The sequence below is a fragment of the Ranitomeya imitator genome, chromosome 2 (assembly GCF_032444005.1).
Source record: "Ranitomeya imitator isolate aRanImi1 chromosome 2, aRanImi1.pri, whole genome shotgun sequence".
Classification (NCBI taxonomy): domain Eukaryota; kingdom Metazoa; phylum Chordata; class Amphibia; order Anura; family Dendrobatidae; genus Ranitomeya; species Ranitomeya imitator.
In genome coordinates this window covers 690,194,730-690,215,506 of record NC_091283.1, presented here as the reverse complement: position 1 = coordinate 690,215,506, position 20,777 = coordinate 690,194,730, and the positions used below count along the sequence as shown (strand labels likewise).

General features: G+C 42.3%; 1 protein-coding gene across 3 annotated transcripts in view; it reads left to right on the top strand.

The window, feature by feature from the left end:
• The window catches only part of DLG5 (discs large MAGUK scaffold protein 5), a 679,445-nt gene that overhangs the window by 174,834 nt on the left and 483,834 nt on the right, over nt 1-20,777 (top strand). For all 3 annotated transcript variants that reach the window (XM_069753072.1, XM_069753075.1, XM_069753073.1), the window contains 2 exons: nt 4,117-4,285; nt 4,449-4,592. In XM_069753072.1, the coding sequence (XP_069609173.1) occupies nt 4,117-4,285; nt 4,449-4,592 (313 nt within the window). The remainder of the gene's footprint in view (nt 1-4,116; nt 4,286-4,448; nt 4,593-20,777) is intronic.

Sequence of the window (20,777 nt, the reverse complement as noted above, 5' to 3'; positions counted from 1 at the left end):
ATGACAGCGTCAAAAAGATCAATCTTCAAATTCTAAATCTCCTTCCAGGTGTGTGCATAACCTACAAGTCAGCAGATACAGTAATAGACCCTGCTCAAGCATTATTTTATCTAACTGAGTTCCTCCATTCCTTGGAGCCACATGGACTTCCTCCTCACAATCTCTTTCTAAAACCTGGAGCACCTCTTCTGCTATTGAGAAATTTGAATCCACCAAAGCTGTGTAATGGAACAAGACTCTTGATAAAGAACCTGTTTCCACATGTAATTGAGGCAACCATTTTGACAGGACGTGCCACAGGAGAAGATGTTTTCATTCCAACAATTCCTCTCATTCCATCTGATTTGCCTTTTTATTTTAAACGCCTCCAGTTTCCTGTTCGACTGGCATTTGCTATGTCCATCAACAAGGCTCAGGGACAGTCCTTGAAAGTAGTTGGAATCGATTTACAATCTCCATGCTTTTCTCATCGTCAACTTTGTGTGGCCTGTTCAAGAGTTGGAACAGCCAAAAATTTGTTCATCTTTGCACCTGAAGGAAAAACTAAGAATGTCGTTTATCAAAAGACTCTCGAATAAGTAGTAGAAGATTACTTCACTTGACTTGGCCAATTTAGTTAAATCTGTGTGGAATATCTCTGGTGTTGAAATATATGTTGTGAAATGCTTCTATTAGCTTAGTTTTTGCCTTTTAATAACTACATTTCTATCTATTTGTTTTGTGGTTTTTGTGTGCAGAATACATTTTTGTTAACACATTCTATTTTGCTAACAGCAGTTATTAACCCGGGCAAAGCCGGGCAGTACAGCTAGTCTACTATATAAAGCTGAATGTGTGTGTGTGTATGTGTGTGTGTATGTCCGGGATTGGCATCTGCACCGTCGCAGCTACAGCCACAAAATTTTGCACAGTCACACGTCTGGACCCCGAGAGCGTCATAGGCTATATTGTGAGGCGAAATTTTAACCCCGCACGTTCCAATTCACCAAACAATTTTGCCCCTATCTACATAATGGGGAAAAAAGTGAAAGGAAAAGTGTTGGAAGCGTCGCAGCTACAGCAACAAAATTTTGCACAGTCACACGTCTGGACCCTGAGAGCGTCATAGGCTACGTTGTGAGGTGAAATTTTAACCCCGCGCGTTCCAATTCACCAAACAATTTTGCCCCTATCTACATAATGGGGAAAAAGTAAAAGGAAAAGTGTTGGAGGCGTCGCAGCTACAGCCACAAAATTTTGCACAGTCACACGTCTGGACCCCGAGAGCGTCATAGGCTATATTGTGAGGCGAAATTTTAACCCCGCGCGTTCCAATTCACCAAACAATTTTGCCCCCATCTACATAATGGGGAAAAAAGTGAAAGGAAAAGTGTTGGAGGCGTCGCAGCTACAGCAACAAAATTTTGCACAGTCGCACGTCTAGACCCCGAGAGCGTCATAGGCTATGTTGTGAGGTGAAATTTTAACCCCGCGCTTTCCAATTCACCAAACAATTTTGCCCCTATCTACATAATGGGAAAAAATGAAAGGAAAAGTGTAGGAGGCAAATTGACAGCTGCCAGATGTGAACAAGGGGGACTTAAAGAATGAGAGCGATGGCGCCAAAGAGTATATACCGTACAGTTGCTAAGGTGGGGCCTCGACATGGGATACTCACCACACAAGGGGATATGAACACACACAAAATGCGCCACACACTACCACGTGCTTGAACACATTACCCTCAGCACACATTTCACCACAAATACACCAACCTCGCCACATAAAAGTCAAAACACAAAAGTCGCCACTCAAAACTCGCCACGCGCAGAACTCGCCACATGCAAAAACTAGGCTCTTGCAAAACTCGCCACAAGTGCAAAATTCTCCTCATGAAAAACTCGCCACACGCAAAACTTGCACACGCGGAAAAATTGCCACATGCACAAAAGTTGCAACACATGCAAAAGTTGCCTCACACAAAACTTGCACATAGTCAAAAGGCACCACACATAATACTCGCAACGTGCAAAACTCGCCATGCGCAAAACTTGCTGCACACAACTTGCTACACTAACCTGTCACATGCAACTCGACACACAAAAAGTTGCTACACGCATGTTGCTACACAAAACTCAACACACACAACTTGACAAACGAAACTCGCCCTAAAACACACACAAGTCTGGTATTATCCTTCAAAAATAAAAATCTGATTAATAAGCAGACAAACTACAACAATTGCACCATATAGGAAATACGGCAGCTGTCAGTCACATGACCTGTCTATTATGTGTATGTGTGAGCTAATATATACTGCTGGGGGGAGGGCTTCCTGTTGGCTGGGGATTTATCAGGCTGCCAATTTAGCTTACAAATACTGAGGTAAAAATACTGAGCAAATAACGTGTGAACGAGGTCTAATACAGGAGGAGATGACACACAGGTATATACTATATACAGGGGAGATGACACACAGATATATACTATATACAGGAGAGATGACACACAGGTATATACTATATAGAGGAGGCGATGACATATAGGTACATATATATACAGGAGGAGATGACATACAGGTATATACAGGAGGAGATGACATACAGGTATATGCTATATATAGAAGATGACATGCAGGTATATACTATATGCAGGAGGAGATGACACTCAGATATATACTATATACAGGGGAGATGACACACAGGTATATACTATATACAGGAGGAGATGACATACAGGTATATGCTATATATAGAAGATGACATGCAGGTATATACTATATGCAGGAGGAGATGACACTCAGAATTATACTATATACAGGGGAGATGACACACAGGCATATACTATATACAGGAGGAGATGACATACAGGTATATACTATATATAGAAGGAGATGACATTCAGGTATATACTATATATGGGGGAGATGACACACAGCAGGTATATACTATATACGGGGGAGATGACATACAGGTATATACTATATATAGGAGATGACATACAGATGTATACTATATATAAGGGAGATGACAAACATGTATATACTGAGGTGATGAGGTGAAAATGAGAGGTGTGAGGTGAAAATGAAAAGGTGTGAGTGCAAAATGAGAGGAGTGAGGAAAAATAGTGGAGTGATCAGAAAATGACAGATGTGAGGTTGAAATGACAAGTGTTAGGGGGGAATGAGAGGAGTGAGGGAGAAAATGAGAGGTGTGAGGGAGAAAATGAGAGATGTGAGGGGGAAAATGAAAGATGTGATTGGGAAAATGAGAGGCGTGATGGGAAAATAAGAGAAGTGAGGTGCTATAACTAACCACAGATATTCACTATGCCCAGGCAACGCCGGGCTCTTCAGCTAGTGTATTGATAAAGGTGCTATTGCCATGGAATTTTCACCACATGTCAGAAACAAGCCACCCAATCACAGAGGCAAAGAAATCATACCATAGATGTACATTAATTAAGTTATGTGTGATAATGATAAATGACACAGGGCAGAAGTATTGTACACACGAAGAAAGAGAGGTGCAAAAAGCCATGGAAAGTCATGACCAGAGTGAAAATCTATCAGTAATAAGAAAGCAATCCTGCCACTTAGTGAAAAAGAATATCTGCTTGTTCAACTGATGGCCTATAAAAAGGTGTCTCATTACCAAGGTGCCAAACAAGAAACACCTCATGATGGGTAAAGTGAGCTGTCTTAAGACCTTCACAACCTTATCATTGCAAAATGTACTGATGTTATAAAACTTAATAATATACTTTTCTTTTCTCATACTTATTCAAGAATATAGTCTGTTACCCAGACATTGATAGATATTTGGAAATAACAGTATAACAGATATAATAGACACACAGCACAACCTCTTTAATGGATCTTCCGCAAGAAATTATTTCTCTTTAGGTAGCAATGTTTCTATGTGTGTTATCTTTTTCTTGTCTGTGAAAAATAGGAGACCTCAATAAAGGTTTTTAAATTCTATCTTCCTTTCAAAATGTAATTGGCACAAAAAATGTATCTGGCCATTCATGGTTACATTTATCTGTCACCCTAGGTAACTGATAAATCCAGTATGTTTCCTTGTTATGGTTAGTGATAGATTAAAATGCTTATTTTTTCTAAATACATTCTTACAGGTACGACCAATAAGGCTTCCTCTCCTCCCTTATCTACCACCGATGGCCGTCTTATGAGTGAGAAGTTAGACACCATACTGTCACAGTTGAGACAAGTGACACGTGAAAGAGATGAGCTTCGGAAACGACTGGCTTTGTCCTCTCCTGGCTCAACGTTTGATGACTGCAGGTAACAGTAGAGAAGATTACCTAGCCATCATTTATTTATTGCAATGTTGTTCTTAAAAGTGTTGTAGCACAGCTTACAGTTTTTTTTTATTCCTAATATTTTAGACATATGAAACACTGATGTTGAATGCATCAAAAATGTCTTTGTTCTAATTTTTATACAGACCAAGCCCCAAAGTCACACCGGACTATGAACGATTAAAGGTGCAGTGTATGAAAGCGATGTCAGAACTGGAGGCATTACAGAGCCAGCACTCCAAAGCACTTAAAAAGTGTGAGGAGGCTGCAAAGGAAGCAGATTTCTACCAGTAAGTATGTTGTTAACACTGTGACAGTGCTGTCAGCTAAGGTTTTGGATCGTTTTTACATGGCAAATTCACATAAAAATCGGTGTTGTTTAAGTGAGAACATTTATATAATATACGCTTCTTAACATGGAAATTGCAATAGAAAGAAGCAACATTATTGAAATTGTGCAAATCACAGGATGAATAGACATGTTAATGGCATTCAAATTATGAAAAAAGAGGGATATTTTGGAGAAATGGCCATGCCATTGGCTCCACGACCAAGTCATTGTAATGCCGATCTGTCTCAGTCTGTGCACATCTTGCGTTTTTTTGTTGCAGTGTTTTTGCGCACTTTGTCACAAAAACAGAAGAATTTCCCAGTAACAGTAAAGTGAATGAGAATCCTGCAGTTTTATGCACATGCTGATTATTTACATACAGATTTGCAACAGATTTATATCTGTATTCAAATACTGAATGTGTGCACATACCCATAGAGTATTTGGAATGAAGAGCAGAGGGTGTCGGCAATGAAAATCCCTAGGCCGGTGTCACACTTGCAACTGCAATGCGAGAAACTCACCTCTCTCCTCAATACCGGACACTGGCACTCGGGACTGGAGCGTGTGGCTGCATGTATTTCTATGCAGCTGAATGCTCCAATGCGAACCACCGGCGGCAGTGCAGGGTATTGAGGCGAGAGACTCGTGCCAGTTTCTCGCATTGCAGTTGCAAGTGTGACCCCGGCCGTAGATTTAGACCGGCGTGACATTTATCCCTTGGAGGCTTCTTCATGGTGTTCCCACATGAAATCATTGAGTCCAAGGCAAAAGTGGTACTCCTCGCTGTCTTTCTCTGCACCAGGATAACCTAGAGTGGTGATGTGAGGTCAATAGAGCCCGATGTTGTAATGGTTTTTGTTGACACTGTTTGACACCTTAGACTGTGTGCACACGATGCAGATTTAGTGCGGATCTGCAGCGTTTTTTCCACGTAGAAACGCTACAGTTCCGCAAAGTGATTTACAGTACAATGTAAATCAATAGAAAAAAAAAATGCTGTGCTAATGGGGCGGGAAAATCTGCATGAAAACTGCTGCGGATCAAAAGAAGTAGCATGTCACTTCTTTTGTGCGGATCTGCAGCGTTTCTGAACCCTTCCATTATAGAAATCGGCAGGGGTAAAAAACGCAGAAAATCCGCACAAAATTCGTAACAGAAACGCACAAAATCCTCATAAAAATGCATCAAATCCGCACCTGCGTTTTCTGCCAGGAGATGCGGATTTTGTGCAGAAAATTCTGCACCCCCATCCGCAACGTGTGCACATAGCCTTAGACTTGATACGTGACTTTTAATTTCACTTGCAGTACAGAATGGGCCATTCCGGAGTCACACTAAAGACTTTTACAGACATATGAGAGGCGCAAAAACTACACATTGCACATGGACCATTGTTTCTCTATGGGGCAGCTCCTATCTGCCGTATATTTGTCAGCTGTATTTTGCGGGCATGGAAAATCGCAGCATGCTGCGTTTGTCAGCGTATTGCGCAAAAAATCCGCTAATGAAAGTCTGTGGGTGCGAGAAAAATACGGAATACACACGGACCATCAGTGTGACTTGCTAGAAATACGTACCGGTGTTCTACAGAAAAGCCGGCAATTCAACGCGGTGTACAGTAAAATCACACTGACAGGTTAGAATAGAATAGATAGAATAAATGTCTACACATAGTATAGGTATATGTATATATATATATATATATATATATATATATATATATATATATATATATATCTCATTGAGACACATATATATATATTTATAATTTAATAAAGTGCTAGATAGCAGAAAAGCCGGTAATTCAAAGTAAATCATTTCATATCCCTTCTATTTTTACATATTCCTCACTACTAATGTTAGAAGTGTATGTGTGCAAAATTTTGTGGCTCTAGCTCTTAAAATAAAGTGTTAAATCACGGAAAAAAGTGGTGTGGGCTCCCGCGCAATTTTCTCCGCCAGAGTGGGAAAGCCAGTGACTGAGGGCAAATATTAATAGCCTAGGGAAGGACCATGGTTATTGGCCACCCCCCTGGCTAAACATCTGCCCCCTGCCACCCCAAAAAAGACACATCTGTAAGATGCGCCTATTCTGGCACTTAGCCTCTCTCTTCCCACTCCCCTGTTGTGGTGGGATTTGGGGTAATAAAGGGTTAATGTCACCTTGCTATTGTAAGGTGACATTAAGCCTGGTTAATAGTGGAGAGGTGTCAATAAGACACCTATCCATTATTAATCCAATATTAATAAAGGGTTAAAAACACACACACATTTGGAAAAAAGTATTTTAATGAAATAAATACACATGGTGTTGTAATATCTTTATTATACGCTCAATCCTTGTCACCTGAAACAAAGTTAAAATAAAAAAAGCAACAATATCCCATACCTCTGCGGTGTTACAGACAAGTCCCACGCTGTAAATCCATCTGAAGGGGTTAAATAATTTTACAAGCAGGAGCCTGCTAATGCAGCTGTTGCCCCTGCCTGTAAAAACTGGTGAATGAATGGAATGCAGAGGAACGTAGCTACCTAGACTTGCGGTAAACTCATATGAACTCTAGCGTGAGAAAATATTCAGAAAAATTCCCATGCTAGAGCTCATATGAGGTTATGCCAGCAGGGGGCACAGCACCGCAAGTCTAGGTAGCTACCTTCCCCTGCATTCCATTCATTCACCAGTTTTTACAGGTTTTCTGTTACACGACATGGCAAAACCAATGGTATCGTTCAAAAGTACAACTCGTCCCTCAAAAAATAAGCCCCAAGATGGCCATATTGATGGAAAAATAAAAAAGTTATGGCTCTGGAAAGAAGGGGAGTGAAAAACTAAAATGAAAAAATGAAAAAAGCTCCAGGGGTGAAGGGGTTAAAATGTAGTTTCCATTTTTTGTAGAACAATAACATGTCTCCTTTCTGTGATCTCCACAATTCCATGACTTCCTACTTTGTGTCACAATCTCAATGTTGGGACCACAATTCAACAAGAAAGGGTGCACTATGGTATATATATAGAACAATTAACAGATAGGGGGGCAATACCTAGTCCATAGTAATTGGTAACTGACAAAAAGAGAAAGACTGGACTAATAAGGGTATGCACAGCCACATAGTAATACAATATCCAAAACCTTTATTTTCACCTCAATTTTTTTTTTTACATAAAAACAATAAAAAATATACAATATACAGAAACCACACCTCCACTCATAAATAGTACATATAAATATCAAAACATGTAAGCCTACTGAGAATACAATCAAAATCCCAAAAAATGTCCTATGAGCAAATATATGGCAAAGGGGCACATATGCGTAATAATTGATGGTTATGTAAATAATATAAGCACTCTTATTTATGGACAGCCAAACATGAGGCAAAAAGACCACTCAGGATAAATATCGTATATCACGGACTTTTTAGGAAACTCCCAAAATATTGGTCCCTATATACAACCTGGTAGTAGATCCCAGAATCGTGCACTGTAGTCCTATGTTGTCAAAGCAGCTGCATAGGCCAGGCAGCCCCTAGTGCACATGTAAAGACCATCATGTGGCAAGCTCAAGAAGAAAGAGATGAAACTCCACAGAGGAGTTAGAGTGGTATAATCCATAGTCCAAAAATCATAAACACTGTGGATGAGGTTTTTTAGGTATAACCTCAATAATCAAGAAAGTCTAGTCCCCTTGTGATCCTTCTCAGTTCTTCCTTTTTTCAGGCTGATATATTGATCCATGATATTTCCAACATGTTGAGTTCCTTGTATATGCTAAGACCAGTCATCTTGTATAGTTCTTAGTTGTCCAGATCTCTTCCGTAAGAAATATATATGTAGTAGGGCATCTCCCTCAACCCACCTGAAAAAGTATATATATACATGTATAAGAGCATAAAATTATTATCAAAGGATCGCATGTGACATCCTATCCTAGTTCATCCCAAGAAGCCAGTGAAAAGAAGCTCCTCGTTCAGCCCTGTGGGCGCCACCTACTGAAGTTGAAAAATCCATCTAGATTCAGTTTGTAGAAGGCGTTTGCGCATATTGCCACACCTATCATTAGAGGCAATTTTCTGCAATCGCACAATTCTCAAATTTGTGGGAGAGCCTCTATGTGTTGTTAAAAAATGAGCAGCCACAGGGGTGAGGGTTTTGCCCTTCTTTTGGTCATTGGCAGCCAGATGTATGGTGGATACATGTTTTTGTGCCCTCTTCCTCAGTTCTTGGGAGGTTTGTCCCACATATATCATGTCACAAGGACAGATAAGGGCATAGATAACATCCCTGGACTTAAGGTACCTTCACACATAACGATATCGTTAAGGATATCGTTGCAACGTCATGCTTTTTGTGACGTAGCAACGATCCCGCTAACGATCTCGTTATGTGTGACAGCGACCAACGATCAGGCCCCTGCTGGGTGATCGTTGGTCGCTGGTGAATGATCAGGACCTTTTTTTGGTCGCTGATCACCCGCTGTCATCGCTGGATCGGCGTGTGTGACGCCGATCCAGCGATGTGTTCACTTGTAACCAGGGTAAATATCGGGTTACTAAGCGCAGGGCCGCGCTTAGTAACCCGATATTTACCCTGGTTACCATTGTAAAAGTAAAAACAAACAAACAGTACATACTCACATTCTGATGTCAGTCACGTCCCCTGGTGTTCACAAGGTTAAAACTGCTTTCGGCAGGAGCGCTGCTAATGCAAGCGCTCCGGCCGAGAGCTTCCCTGCACTGACTGTCAGTGCCGGCAGTAACAGCGGTGACGTCACCGCTGTGCTCTGCTTTACGGCCGGCACTGACACAGTCAGTGCAGGGAAGCTGTCGGCCGGAGCGCTTGCATTAGCAGCTCTCCTGCCGAAGCAGTTTTAACCCTGTGGACGCCGGGGGACGTGACAGACATCAGAATGTGAGTATGCACTGTTTTTTTTTTTTTACTTTTACAATGGTAACCAGGGTAAATATTGGGTTACTAAGCGCGGCCCTGCACTTAGTAACCCGATGTTTACCCTGGTCACCCGGGTGCTGCAGGGGGACTTCGGCATCGTTGAAGACGGTTTCAACGATGCCGAAGTCTTTCCCCTGATCGTTGGTCGCTGGAGGGAGCTGTCTGTGTGACAGCTCCCCAGCGACCACACAACGACTTACCAACGATCACGGCCAGGTCGTATCGCTAGTCGTGATCGTTGGTAAATCGTTTAGTGTAACGGTGCCTTTACAGTTGATATACGCTTTCAATGGATGTTGACTGTGATTGACCGGATGCCTAAATAAATCCCGAGTTGGAACCATAAAGGGACAAATATTACAATCCCCACATGGGAATGACCCCCTCAAAACGATCCCCCTGTTGAGTCTCGAAGTGGGCATGGAAAAGTGGCTCTTGGTCAGTAAGTCTCTTAAATTTGGGGCTCTCCTCGCCGTTAATAGCGGCCTATCGCTAGTAACCTCAACAGTTTGGGCATCCGCTCGAAGTATTGGCCAATGTCTAGAAAGAATCTGTCACCTGCTGCCAATTGTTGTTGCAATCCGTGATAAATCTTGTTTGTGCCTCTCGGCAGTGTCTTCCAGATGACAGGAGTGATGCTTGATCATGTTGTCTAGTGCATTGAAAGGCTTTAGAGATCACATGTTTGGGGTATCCCCTTTGTCTGAAGCGATCCGTGAGATGCCGGGCCTGTAATAAGAAATCCTGATCAAGGGTGCAGTTGCATCAAATGCGCAAGAATTGTCCGGTAGGTACACCCACCTTGGTATGCCAGGGGTGAAAACTAGTAAATTCCAAAAGTGCATTCGTTGCAGTTGGTTTACGAAAAAGGTCAGTGGCCAGTCGGTTGTCCTGTATAAACACCCTCAGATCCAAGAAGGTGACAGCGCTGTTGGAAATGAAATGCGTGAGAAAGATATTATGGGGATTGGTATTGAGTCCCTCAATAAACTCAATACAGTCATGCTTTGTACCCATCCATAAAAAGAATAAATCATCTATATAGCGATGCCAGTAATGGACCTGAGTTTGAAAGGCCGTGGATGGGTATACAAATTTCTCCTCCCACCAGCCTAAAAAGATATTCGCATAGGCCGGTGCGCATTTCGCGCCCATGGCCATTCCTGACGTTTGCAGAAAAAAAGTCCTGTCAAATAAAAAGAAATTATGATGGAGTACAAACCCCAAAAGGTCCAGGAGGAAAGAATCATGTCCACAATCATTTTGCTATTTTTTATCCAAGAAAAAAGTCACCGCTTCAATACCATCCTTGTGGTTGATATTAGAGCACAGTGATTCCACATCACAAGTCACTAGGTAGAATTCTGCTGGTAATTTAATCTGTCCACAAATCTCAATAAAATGAGCAGATTCCCTTACAAAGGACAGTACAGAGGAAGCTACAGGTTGAAGAAAAAAGTCTAGATACTCACTTGCTTTCTCGCAAATACTGCCAATACTGGAAACGATTGGTCTGCCTGGAGGTGTCTTATTATCTTTATGGATCTTCGGCAACATGTAAAATGTTGCAGTAACTGGATGTTCCACCCATAAGTACTTTTTTTCTTGAGAAGAGATGATGCCAAACTGCAGAGCCCTGCAAAGTAATGATTCAAATTTAATAAGAAATGTCTGCGTGGGATTTGACGGTAGTTTCTCATAGAGCCGTAAATTGCTAAGCTGTCTATTGGCCTCAGCTAAGTACAGATGGGTAGACCAAAGAACCACATTGCCCCCTTTGTCCGCCTCTTTGATGATAAATCCCTTGTTATTTTGTAAATCAGAGAGGGCACGTCTTTCTGTTGAATTCAGGTTCAAGAGTTTACCCACCTGGTTAGGCATTGTGAGAATGTCCCGTTTGACCAATTCAAAAAATATTTTGATGGCAGGCACCAGGGAAAAGGAAGGTGATTTCAAAGATTTATTTTTATTTGGGAATCTTCTCCTGTTCAGACCAGACTAATTTTCCTCCAACAATTCTAGTAGATCTTGGAAAGTTTGTCGTTCATCTATAGGAATCAATTGCATGAGATCAGGTTTCTTGTAAATAACCTGGAAGGTCAAGTTCCTACAGAAAAGGTAAAGATCCTTAGCCAAGGTAAATTTGTCCACTGCATGTGTGGGAACAAAAGTTAGCCCTTTCTGAAGAACAGAGAGTTCTGCAATAGGCAATGTATGTTCCAAAAGATTGATCACCTGTAATGCGGCTGAGGGTACTCCAGAGTCCGATATGGTTTGGTGGGAAGTGTCAAAACGACTTACTTCCGTCTGGGCGGGTATTTGTGGTGGTAGGGCGATACCCGGCCCTTGTAACAAGCCGTGCGTTTTTTTACGGTTCTTCATTCTCCCGCCCCGTCTGGTCCGCGGTCTACACTGCGTGCAGAATTATTAGGCAAGTTGTTTTTTGGATCACATGATACTTTTTATACATGTTGTCCTACTCCAAGCTGTTCGGGCTTGAGAGCCAACTACAAATTAAGTAAATCAGGTGATGTGCATCTCTGTTATGAGGAGGGGTGTTGTCTAATGACATCAAAACCATATATAAGGTGTGCTTAATTATTAGGCAACTTCCTTTCCTTTGGCAAAATGGGTCAGAAGAGAGATTCGACAGGCTCTAAAAAGTCCAAAATTGTGAGATGTCTTGCAGAGGGATGCAGCAGTCTTGAAATTGCCAAACTTTTGAAGAGTGATCACCGAACAATCAAGCGTTTCATGGCAAATAGCCAACAGGGTTGCAAGAAGCGTGTTGGGCAAAAAAGGCGCAAAATAACTGCCCATGAATTGAGGAAAATCAAGCGTGAAGCTGCCAAGATGCCTTTTGCCACCAGTTGTGCCATATTTCAGAGCTGCAACGTTACTGGAGTAACAAAAAGCACAAGGTGTGCGATACTCAGGGACATGGCCAAGGTAAGGAAGGCTGAAAAATGATCACCTTTGAACAAGAAACATAAGATAAAATGTAAAGACTTGGCCAACAAATATCTTAAGACTGACTTTTCAAAGGTTTTATGAACTGATGAAATGAGAGTGACTCTTGATGGGCCAGAGGCTGCATCAGTAAAGGGCAGAGAGCTCCACTCCAACTCAGACGCCAGCAAGGTGGAGGTGGGGTACTGGTATGGGCTGGTATCATCAAAGATGAACTTGTGGGACTTTTTCGGGTTGAGGATGGAGTGAAGCTCAACTCCCAGACCTACTGCCAGTTTCTAGAAGACTTCTTCAAGCAGTGGTACAGGAAGAAGTCGGTATCGTTCAGTAAAAACATGATTTTCATGCAGGACAATGCTCCATCAGATGCCTCCAACTACTCCACAACGTGGCTGGCCAGTAAAGGTCTCAAGGAAGAAAAAATAATGACATGGCCCCCTTGTTCACCTGATCGGAACCCCATAGAGAACCTGCGGTCCCTCATAAAATATGAGATCTACAGGGAGGGAAAACAGTACACCTCTCGGAACAGTGTTTGGAAGGCTGTGGTGGCTGCTGCACGCAATGTTGATCGTAAACAGATCAAGCAACTGACAGAATCTATGGATGGAAAGCTGTTAGTGTCATCATAAAGAAAGGTGGCTATATTGGTCACTAATTTTTGGGGTTTTGTTTTTGTAGGTTAGAAATGTTTATTTCTAAATTATGTGCAGTTATATTGGTTTACCTGGTGAAAATAAACAAGTGAGATGGGAATGTATTTGTTTTTTATTAAGTTGCCTAATAATTCTGCACAGTAATAGTTACTACTAAATAAATAAATAATAATAAAAAAAATATTATTCCCATAAATACATTTCTTTATCTAAAAAAACAAAAAACAAACAATAAAAGTACACATATTTAGTATTGCCGCGTCCGTAACGACCCAACCTATAAAACTGTCCCACTAGTTAACCCCTTCAGTGAACACCGTAAGAAAAAAAAAAAAAAAAAAAAAAAACGAGCCAAAAAACAACGCTTTATCATACCGCCGAATAAAAAGTGGAATAACACGCGATCAAAAAGACAGGTGTAGATAACCATGGTACCGCTGAAAACGTCATCTTGTCCCGCAAAAAACGAGCCGCCATACAGCATCATCAGCAAAAAAAAAAAAAAGTTATAGTCCTGAGAATAAAGCGATGCCAAAATAATTATTTTTTCTATAAAATAGCTTTTATCGTATAAAAGCGCCAAAACATAAAAAAAATGATATAAATGAGATATCGCTGTAATCGTACTGACCCGAAGAATAAAACTGCTTTATCAATTTTACCAAACGCGGAACGGTATAAACGCCTCCCCCAAAAGAAATTCATGAATAGCTGGCTTTTGGTCATTCTGCCTCAGAAAAATTGGAATAAAAAGCGATCAAAAAATGTCACGTGCCCGAAAATGTTACCAATAAAAACGTCATCTCGTCCCGCAAAAAACAAGACCTCAGATGACTCTGTGGACCAAAATATGGAAAAATTATAGGTCTCAAAATGTGGAGACGCAAAAACTTTTTTGCTATAAAAAAAGCGTCTTTTAGTGTGTGACAGCTGCCAATCATAAAAATCCGATATAAAAAATGCTAGGGCTAGGGTTAGGGTTGGGGCTAGGGTTGGGGTTAGGGTTGGGGCTAGGGTTAGGGTTGGGGCTAGGGTTAGGTTTGGGGTTAGGGTTGGAGCTAAAGTTAGGGTTGGGGCTAAAGTTAGGGTTAGGGTTGGGGCTAAAGTTAGGGTTAGTGTTGGGGCTAAAGTTAGGGTTAGGGTTTGGATTATATTTACGGTTGGGATTAGGGTTGGGATTAGAATTAGGGGTGTGTCAGGGCTAGTAGTGTGGTTAGGGTTACCGTTGGGATTAGGGTTAGGGGTGTTGTTGGATTAGGGTTTCAGTTATAATTGGGGGGTTTCCACTGTTCAGGCATATCAGGGGCTCTCCAAATGCGACATGGCGTCCGATCTCAATTCCAGCCAATTCTGCGTTGAAAAAGTAAAACAGTGCTCCTTCCCTTCCGAGCTCTCCGGTGCGCCCAAACAGGGGTTTACCCCAACATATGGGGTATCAGCGTACTCAGGACAAATTGGACAACAAGTTTTGGGGTCCAAGTTCTCTTGTTATCCTTGGGAAAATAAAAATGTGGGGGGCTAAAAATCATTTTTGTGGGAAAAATAAGATTTTTTTTATTTTCGCGGTTCTGCGTTGTAAACTGCAGTGAAACACTTGGGGGTTCAAAGTTCTCACAACACATCTAGATAAGTTCCTTGGGAGGTCTAGTTTCCAATATATGGGGTCACTTGTAAGGGGTTTGTACTGTTTGGGTACATCAGGGGCTCTGCAAATGCAACATGACGCCTGCAGACCAATCCATCTAAGTCTGTATTCTGTTATGAACAAGTAATTCAGAACCACAATGGACCTTGAAGTTCAGAGCACACAAGGTGACCTGACATTTACCAAAAACATAGGACAAGCTCTGAGACGTGGAAACTCTGCTGACCGCAATCCCTAATCCTAACACACCACACTAGAGGTAGCCGTGGATTGCGCCTAACGCTCCCTATGCAACTCGGCACAGCCTGAGAAACTAACTAGCCCTGAAGATAGAAAAATAAGCCTACCTTGCCTCAGAGAAATTCCCCAAAGGAAAAGGCAGCCCCCCACATATAATGACTGTGAGTAAAGATGAAATACAAACACAGAGATGAAATAGATTTAGCAAAGTGAGGCCCGACTTACTGAATAGACCGAGGATAGGAAAGATAGCTTTGCGGTCGTCACAAAAACCTACAAACAACCACGCAGAGGGGCAAAAAGACCCTCCGCACCGACTAACGGTACGAAGGTGCTCCCTCTGCGTCTCAGAGCTTCCAGCAAGCAAAAAAAACCAATATAGCAAGCTGGACAGAAAATATAGCAAACAAAAATAACACAAGCAGAACTTAGCTTATGCAGGATAGTGAGGCCACAGGAACGATCCAGGAGGAAGCAAGACCAATACTAGAACATTGACTGGAGGCCAGGATCAAAGCACCAGGTGGAGTTAAATAGAGCAGCACCTAACGACTTAACCTCTTCACCTGAGGAAGGAAACTCAGAAGCCGCAGTACCACTCTCATCCACCAAAGGAAGCTTATAGACGGAACCAGCCGCAGTACCACTCACGACCACAGGAGGGAGCCTGGCCACAGAATTCACAACAGTATTCCAAATGGCGCTCCTTCCCTTCCGAGCTCTGCCATGCGCCCAAACAGTGGTTCCCCCCCACATATGGGGTATCAGCGTACTCAGGACAAATTGGAAAACAACTTTTGGGGTCCAATTTATCCTGTTACCCTTGTGAAAATACAAAACTGGGGGCTAAAAAATCATTTTTGTGAAAAAATTTTGTTTTATTTTCACGGCTCTGCATTATAAACTTCTATGAAGCACTTGTTGGGTCAAAGTGCTCACCACACATCTAGATAAGTTCCTCAAGGGGTCTACTTTCCAAAATGGTGTCACTTGTGGGGTGTTTCAATGTTTAGGCACATCAGGGGCTCTCCAAACGCAACATGGCGTCCCATCTCAATTCCAGTCAATTTTGCATTGAAAAGTCAAATGGCGCTCCTTCCCTTCCGAGCTCTGCCATGCGCCCAAACAATGGTTTACACCCACATATGGGGTATCAGCGTACTCAGGACAAATTGCACAACAACTTTTGTGGTCTAATTTCTTCTCCTACCCATGTGAAAATAAAAAATTGGGGGCAAAAAGATCATTTTTGTGAAAAAATATGATTTTTTATTTTTACGGCTCTGCATTTTAAACTGCTATGAAGCACTTGGTGGGTCAAAGTGCTCACAACACATCTAGATAAGTTCCTTAAGGGGTTTACTTTCCAAAATGGTGTCACTTGTGGGGGGTTTCAATGTTTAGGCACATCAGGGGCTCTCCAAACGCAACATGGCGTCCCATCTCAATTCCAGTCAATTTTGCATTGAAAAGTCAAATGGCGCTCCTTTCCTTCCGAGCTCTGCCATGCGCCCAAACAGTGGTTTATCCCCACATATGGGGTATCAACGTACTCAGGACAAATTGTACAATAACTTTTGCAGTCCATTTTCTCCTGTTACCCTTAGTAAAATAAGATAAATTGGAGCTGAAATAAATTTTGTGTGAAAAAAAGTTAAATGTTCATTTTTATTTAAACATTCCAAAAATTTCTGTAAAACACCTGAAGGGTTAATAAACTTCTTGAATGTGGTTTTGAGCACCTTGAGGGGTGCAGTTTTTAGAATGGTGTCACACTTGGGTATTTTCTATCATATAGACCCCTCAAAATGACTTCAAATGAGATGTGGTCCCTAAAAAAAAATGGTGTTGTAAAAATGAGAAATTGCTGGTCAACTTTTAACCCTTATAACTCCCTAACAAAAAAAAATTTTGGTTCCAAAATTGTGCTGATGTAAAGTAGACATGTGGGAAATGTTATTAAGTATTTTGCATGAAATATTTCTGTGATTTAAGGGTATAAAATTTCAAAGTTGGAAAATTGCAAAATTTTCGCCAAATTTCCGTTTTTTTCTCAAATAAACGCAAGTTATATCGAATAAATTTTACCACTAACATGAAGTACAATATGTCACGAGAAAACAGTGTCAGAATCGCCAAGATCCGTTGAAGCGTTCCAGAGTTATAACCTCATAAAGGGACAGTGGTCAGAATTGTAAAAATTGGCCCAGTCATTAACGTGCAAACCACCTTCGGGGCTTAAGGGGTTAAGCTTTGATATTTACAAGTCTTTTGGGTTGATTGAGAACATAGTTGTTGATCAATAATAAAAATAATCCTCTAAAATACAACTTGCCTAATAATTCTGCACGCATTGTATTTGGCTTCCGGTGGACGATAAAAAATCACTAGAGCTTTCTTCTCTATGAGAGGATATGGTGGTTACTGATGGAGAGTTGCCCCTATTGAATTTGGTGTGACGGAGGTTACCCGTGTGTCTCCATCTATAGACTGTGTGTTGTTCACAATCAGTCTTGTCCCTCTTTCTTAAGTTTCCTATGTGTTACAGTACTTCCGTTTCATATTTATCCAGAGTGTCTTTAAGTTTAGTTTTAAAAGCATTAATATGTGTTTCCTCAAAGGTACCCAGTTTTGTCTCCAACTCTTTAATAAGAGTTTTAGTGGAGGCAAATAAATCTTTGTCATGTTCCAAAAATAAGTTCATCAGGATGTTGGAACAATGTGTAAGCCCCTGCTCGCATACCTGCTGAAACAAAGCAGAGGGTTCCCAAGTCGGGAAAATAGAAACATGCAGACCACGAGGAATGAGACCCGACATTACATACTCCTCCATACTTCTCATATTCCACCAAAGCCTGACCCCTGTCTTATGGGCCCTAGTGAGATCAGAACATAGTGTAGAAAAACCCGCATCAGGTTCTACTGTCGTGGTCCCTATCATGTCAAAGACACTGGAGGGCTTGGCCCGCCAAGCAGCCTCCCTAGCCTCCTAATCCATGATCCCACACACCAGTATGTATTATGATTATGTATATACTTATACCAACCACGCCATAATATGCGTGTGCAACCCTTAAGAAACGACCTGGAGCACAGGGCAAACAAATGGTACCTCAAATCAACAAGAAAGGGTGCACTATGATATATATAGAACAATTAACAGAATTAAGAATTTCAATGTTAGGGGTCGCTCACACTAGCACCTGATGATTTTCTCATGCGTGAAACAGAGTGTCATTTTACTGTGGGGTCCGATTCTCTCCCATGCGAGAATCACAGAGAGCTTAATTTTTTCATCTTTTCCATTCTGTGAGTTGGTGTGTACTGGTGTATTGCAGTGCACTTGGATGACATCTGAGTTCAGTCTCATGTTTTGCATGCACCCATTGTACTTGGCTGTCCGATATACGCTGCTAGTTGCAGCATGCCAACTTGTCATGAGTTAAAAAAACTCTAGTTGGCTCCATAATGTAACATTGGACCAAGTGCTATCTGTTGCAACATCAGATACCCCTCTTTGAGTTACCGTATACACCCGAGTATAAGCCGACCCCCCTAATTTTGCCACAAAAAACTGGGAAAACTTATTGACTCGAGTATAAGCCTAGGGTGGAAATGCAGCATTTATCGGTGAATTTCAAAAATAAAAATAGATAATTATTTCCCCATAGCTGTGCCATATAGTGCTCTGCACCGTTCATTATTTCCCCATATCTGTGCCATATAGTGCTCTGCACCGTTCATATTGCCCCATAGCTGTGCCCCATATAGTGCTCTGCACCGTTCATATTGCCCCATATCTGTGCCCCATATATGCTCTGCACCGTTCATATTGCCCCATATCTGTGCCATATAGTGCTCTGCACCGTTCATATTTCCCCATATCTGTGCCCCATATATGCTCTGCGCCGTTCATATTTCCCCATAGCTGTGCCCCATATATGCTCTGCACCGTTCATATTTTCCCATAGCTGTGCCCCATATATGCTCTGCACCGTTCATATTGCCCCATATCTGTGCCCCATATAGTGCTCTGCACCGTTCATATTGCCCCATATCTGTGCCCCATATATGCTCTGCACCATTCATATTTCCCCATAGCTGTGCCCCATATATGCTCTGCACCGTTCATATTTCCCCATAGCTGTGCCCCATATATGCTCTGCACCGTTCATATTTCCCCATAGCTGTGCCCCATATATGCTCTGCACCGTTCATATTTCCCCATAGCTGTGCCCCATATAGTGCTCTGCACCGTTCATATTGCCCCATATCTGTGCCCCATATATGCTCTGCACCGTTCATTTTTGTCCCATAGCTGTGCCCCATACAGTGCTTTGCACCATTCATATTTCCCCATAGATGCTCCACATAAATCTGTGCCGCTGCTGCTGCTGCAATATAAAAAAAAAGCCATACTCACCTCTCTTGATTGCAGCTCCCAGCGTCCGGTCCCGGCGTCTCTCTGCTCTGACTGATCAGGCAGAGGGCGCCACACACACTATATGCGTCATCGCGCCCTCTGATCTGCACAGTCAGTGCAGATAGACGCCAGGAAGATGGAGCGGCGCCCGGCGGCTGGAACGCGGACAGGTGAATATAAAATACTTACCTAGTCCCAGCGATCCTGGCGCTCCCCCTGCCGTCCCACGGTCTTCTGTGCTGCAGCCTCTTCCTCTTCAACGGTCACCGTTACCGCTGATTAGAGAAATGAATAGGTGGCTCCACCCCTATGGGAGGTGGAGCCGCCTATTCATTTCTCTAATGAGCGGTCCCACGTGACCGCTGAAGAGGGGAAGAAGCTGCAGCACAGAAGACCGTGGGACGGCAGGGGGAGCGCCAGGATCGCTGGGACTAGGTAAGTATACCTCAGCGCCCTCTCCCGCCGACCCCACCGCTACCGTGACTCGAGTATAAGCCGAGAGGGGCACTTTCAGCCCAAAAATTTGGGCTGAAAATCTCGGCTTATACTCGAGTATATACGGTATATGCTGGCTACTCACAAGTGTGAGCTTACCTGCAAGGAGGGTGTAAATCCTCTTTTCCACATGCTGAATATAATTCACTTTGAAGTCTTTGTTTTACTTTTCTAAGTTTTTTTTTCTTCATATTTTGTATTTCTTCACATTTGAATTCAAAGCAATATAGATATGCAACATAATGGAAAATAATCAGTTGCCATGTGTGTCTGTTTGTGGGGAAGGAAGGAGATGAGAATACAACTTCAGTGTTTGTCAGGCCGGTTGCACACGTCCTGATATTTCCGTTACCGGAAAAAACGGTATCTGAGATATCAGTGTCCGTGTATGTACTTTGTGTGGCACATGTGTATCAACCGTGTGCCGCCCGTGTGCCGCATCAGTACCACACGGATGGCTGCCGGGGAAACGGAGCTACAGTAAGCGCTGTTTCTTTAATTAATTCTCCCCTATTCACGCTGCTCACCGGCAGAGCAGGGGAGAATGGATGACAGCCGCATTCAGCACCACACACAGGGGAACAGTGCTTACAGTAGCGCTTCTTCACCGGCGGCCGTCCGTGCACATGGAGGACAGTGTGCACTGTTCTCCATGTGCACATGTGTGGCACATTTTGCAGTCCGGGCAAAAACGGATATGTCTGCTTGTTTTGCACACGGACACACGATCCGTGAAAACACGCTGACATGTGCATAGACCCATT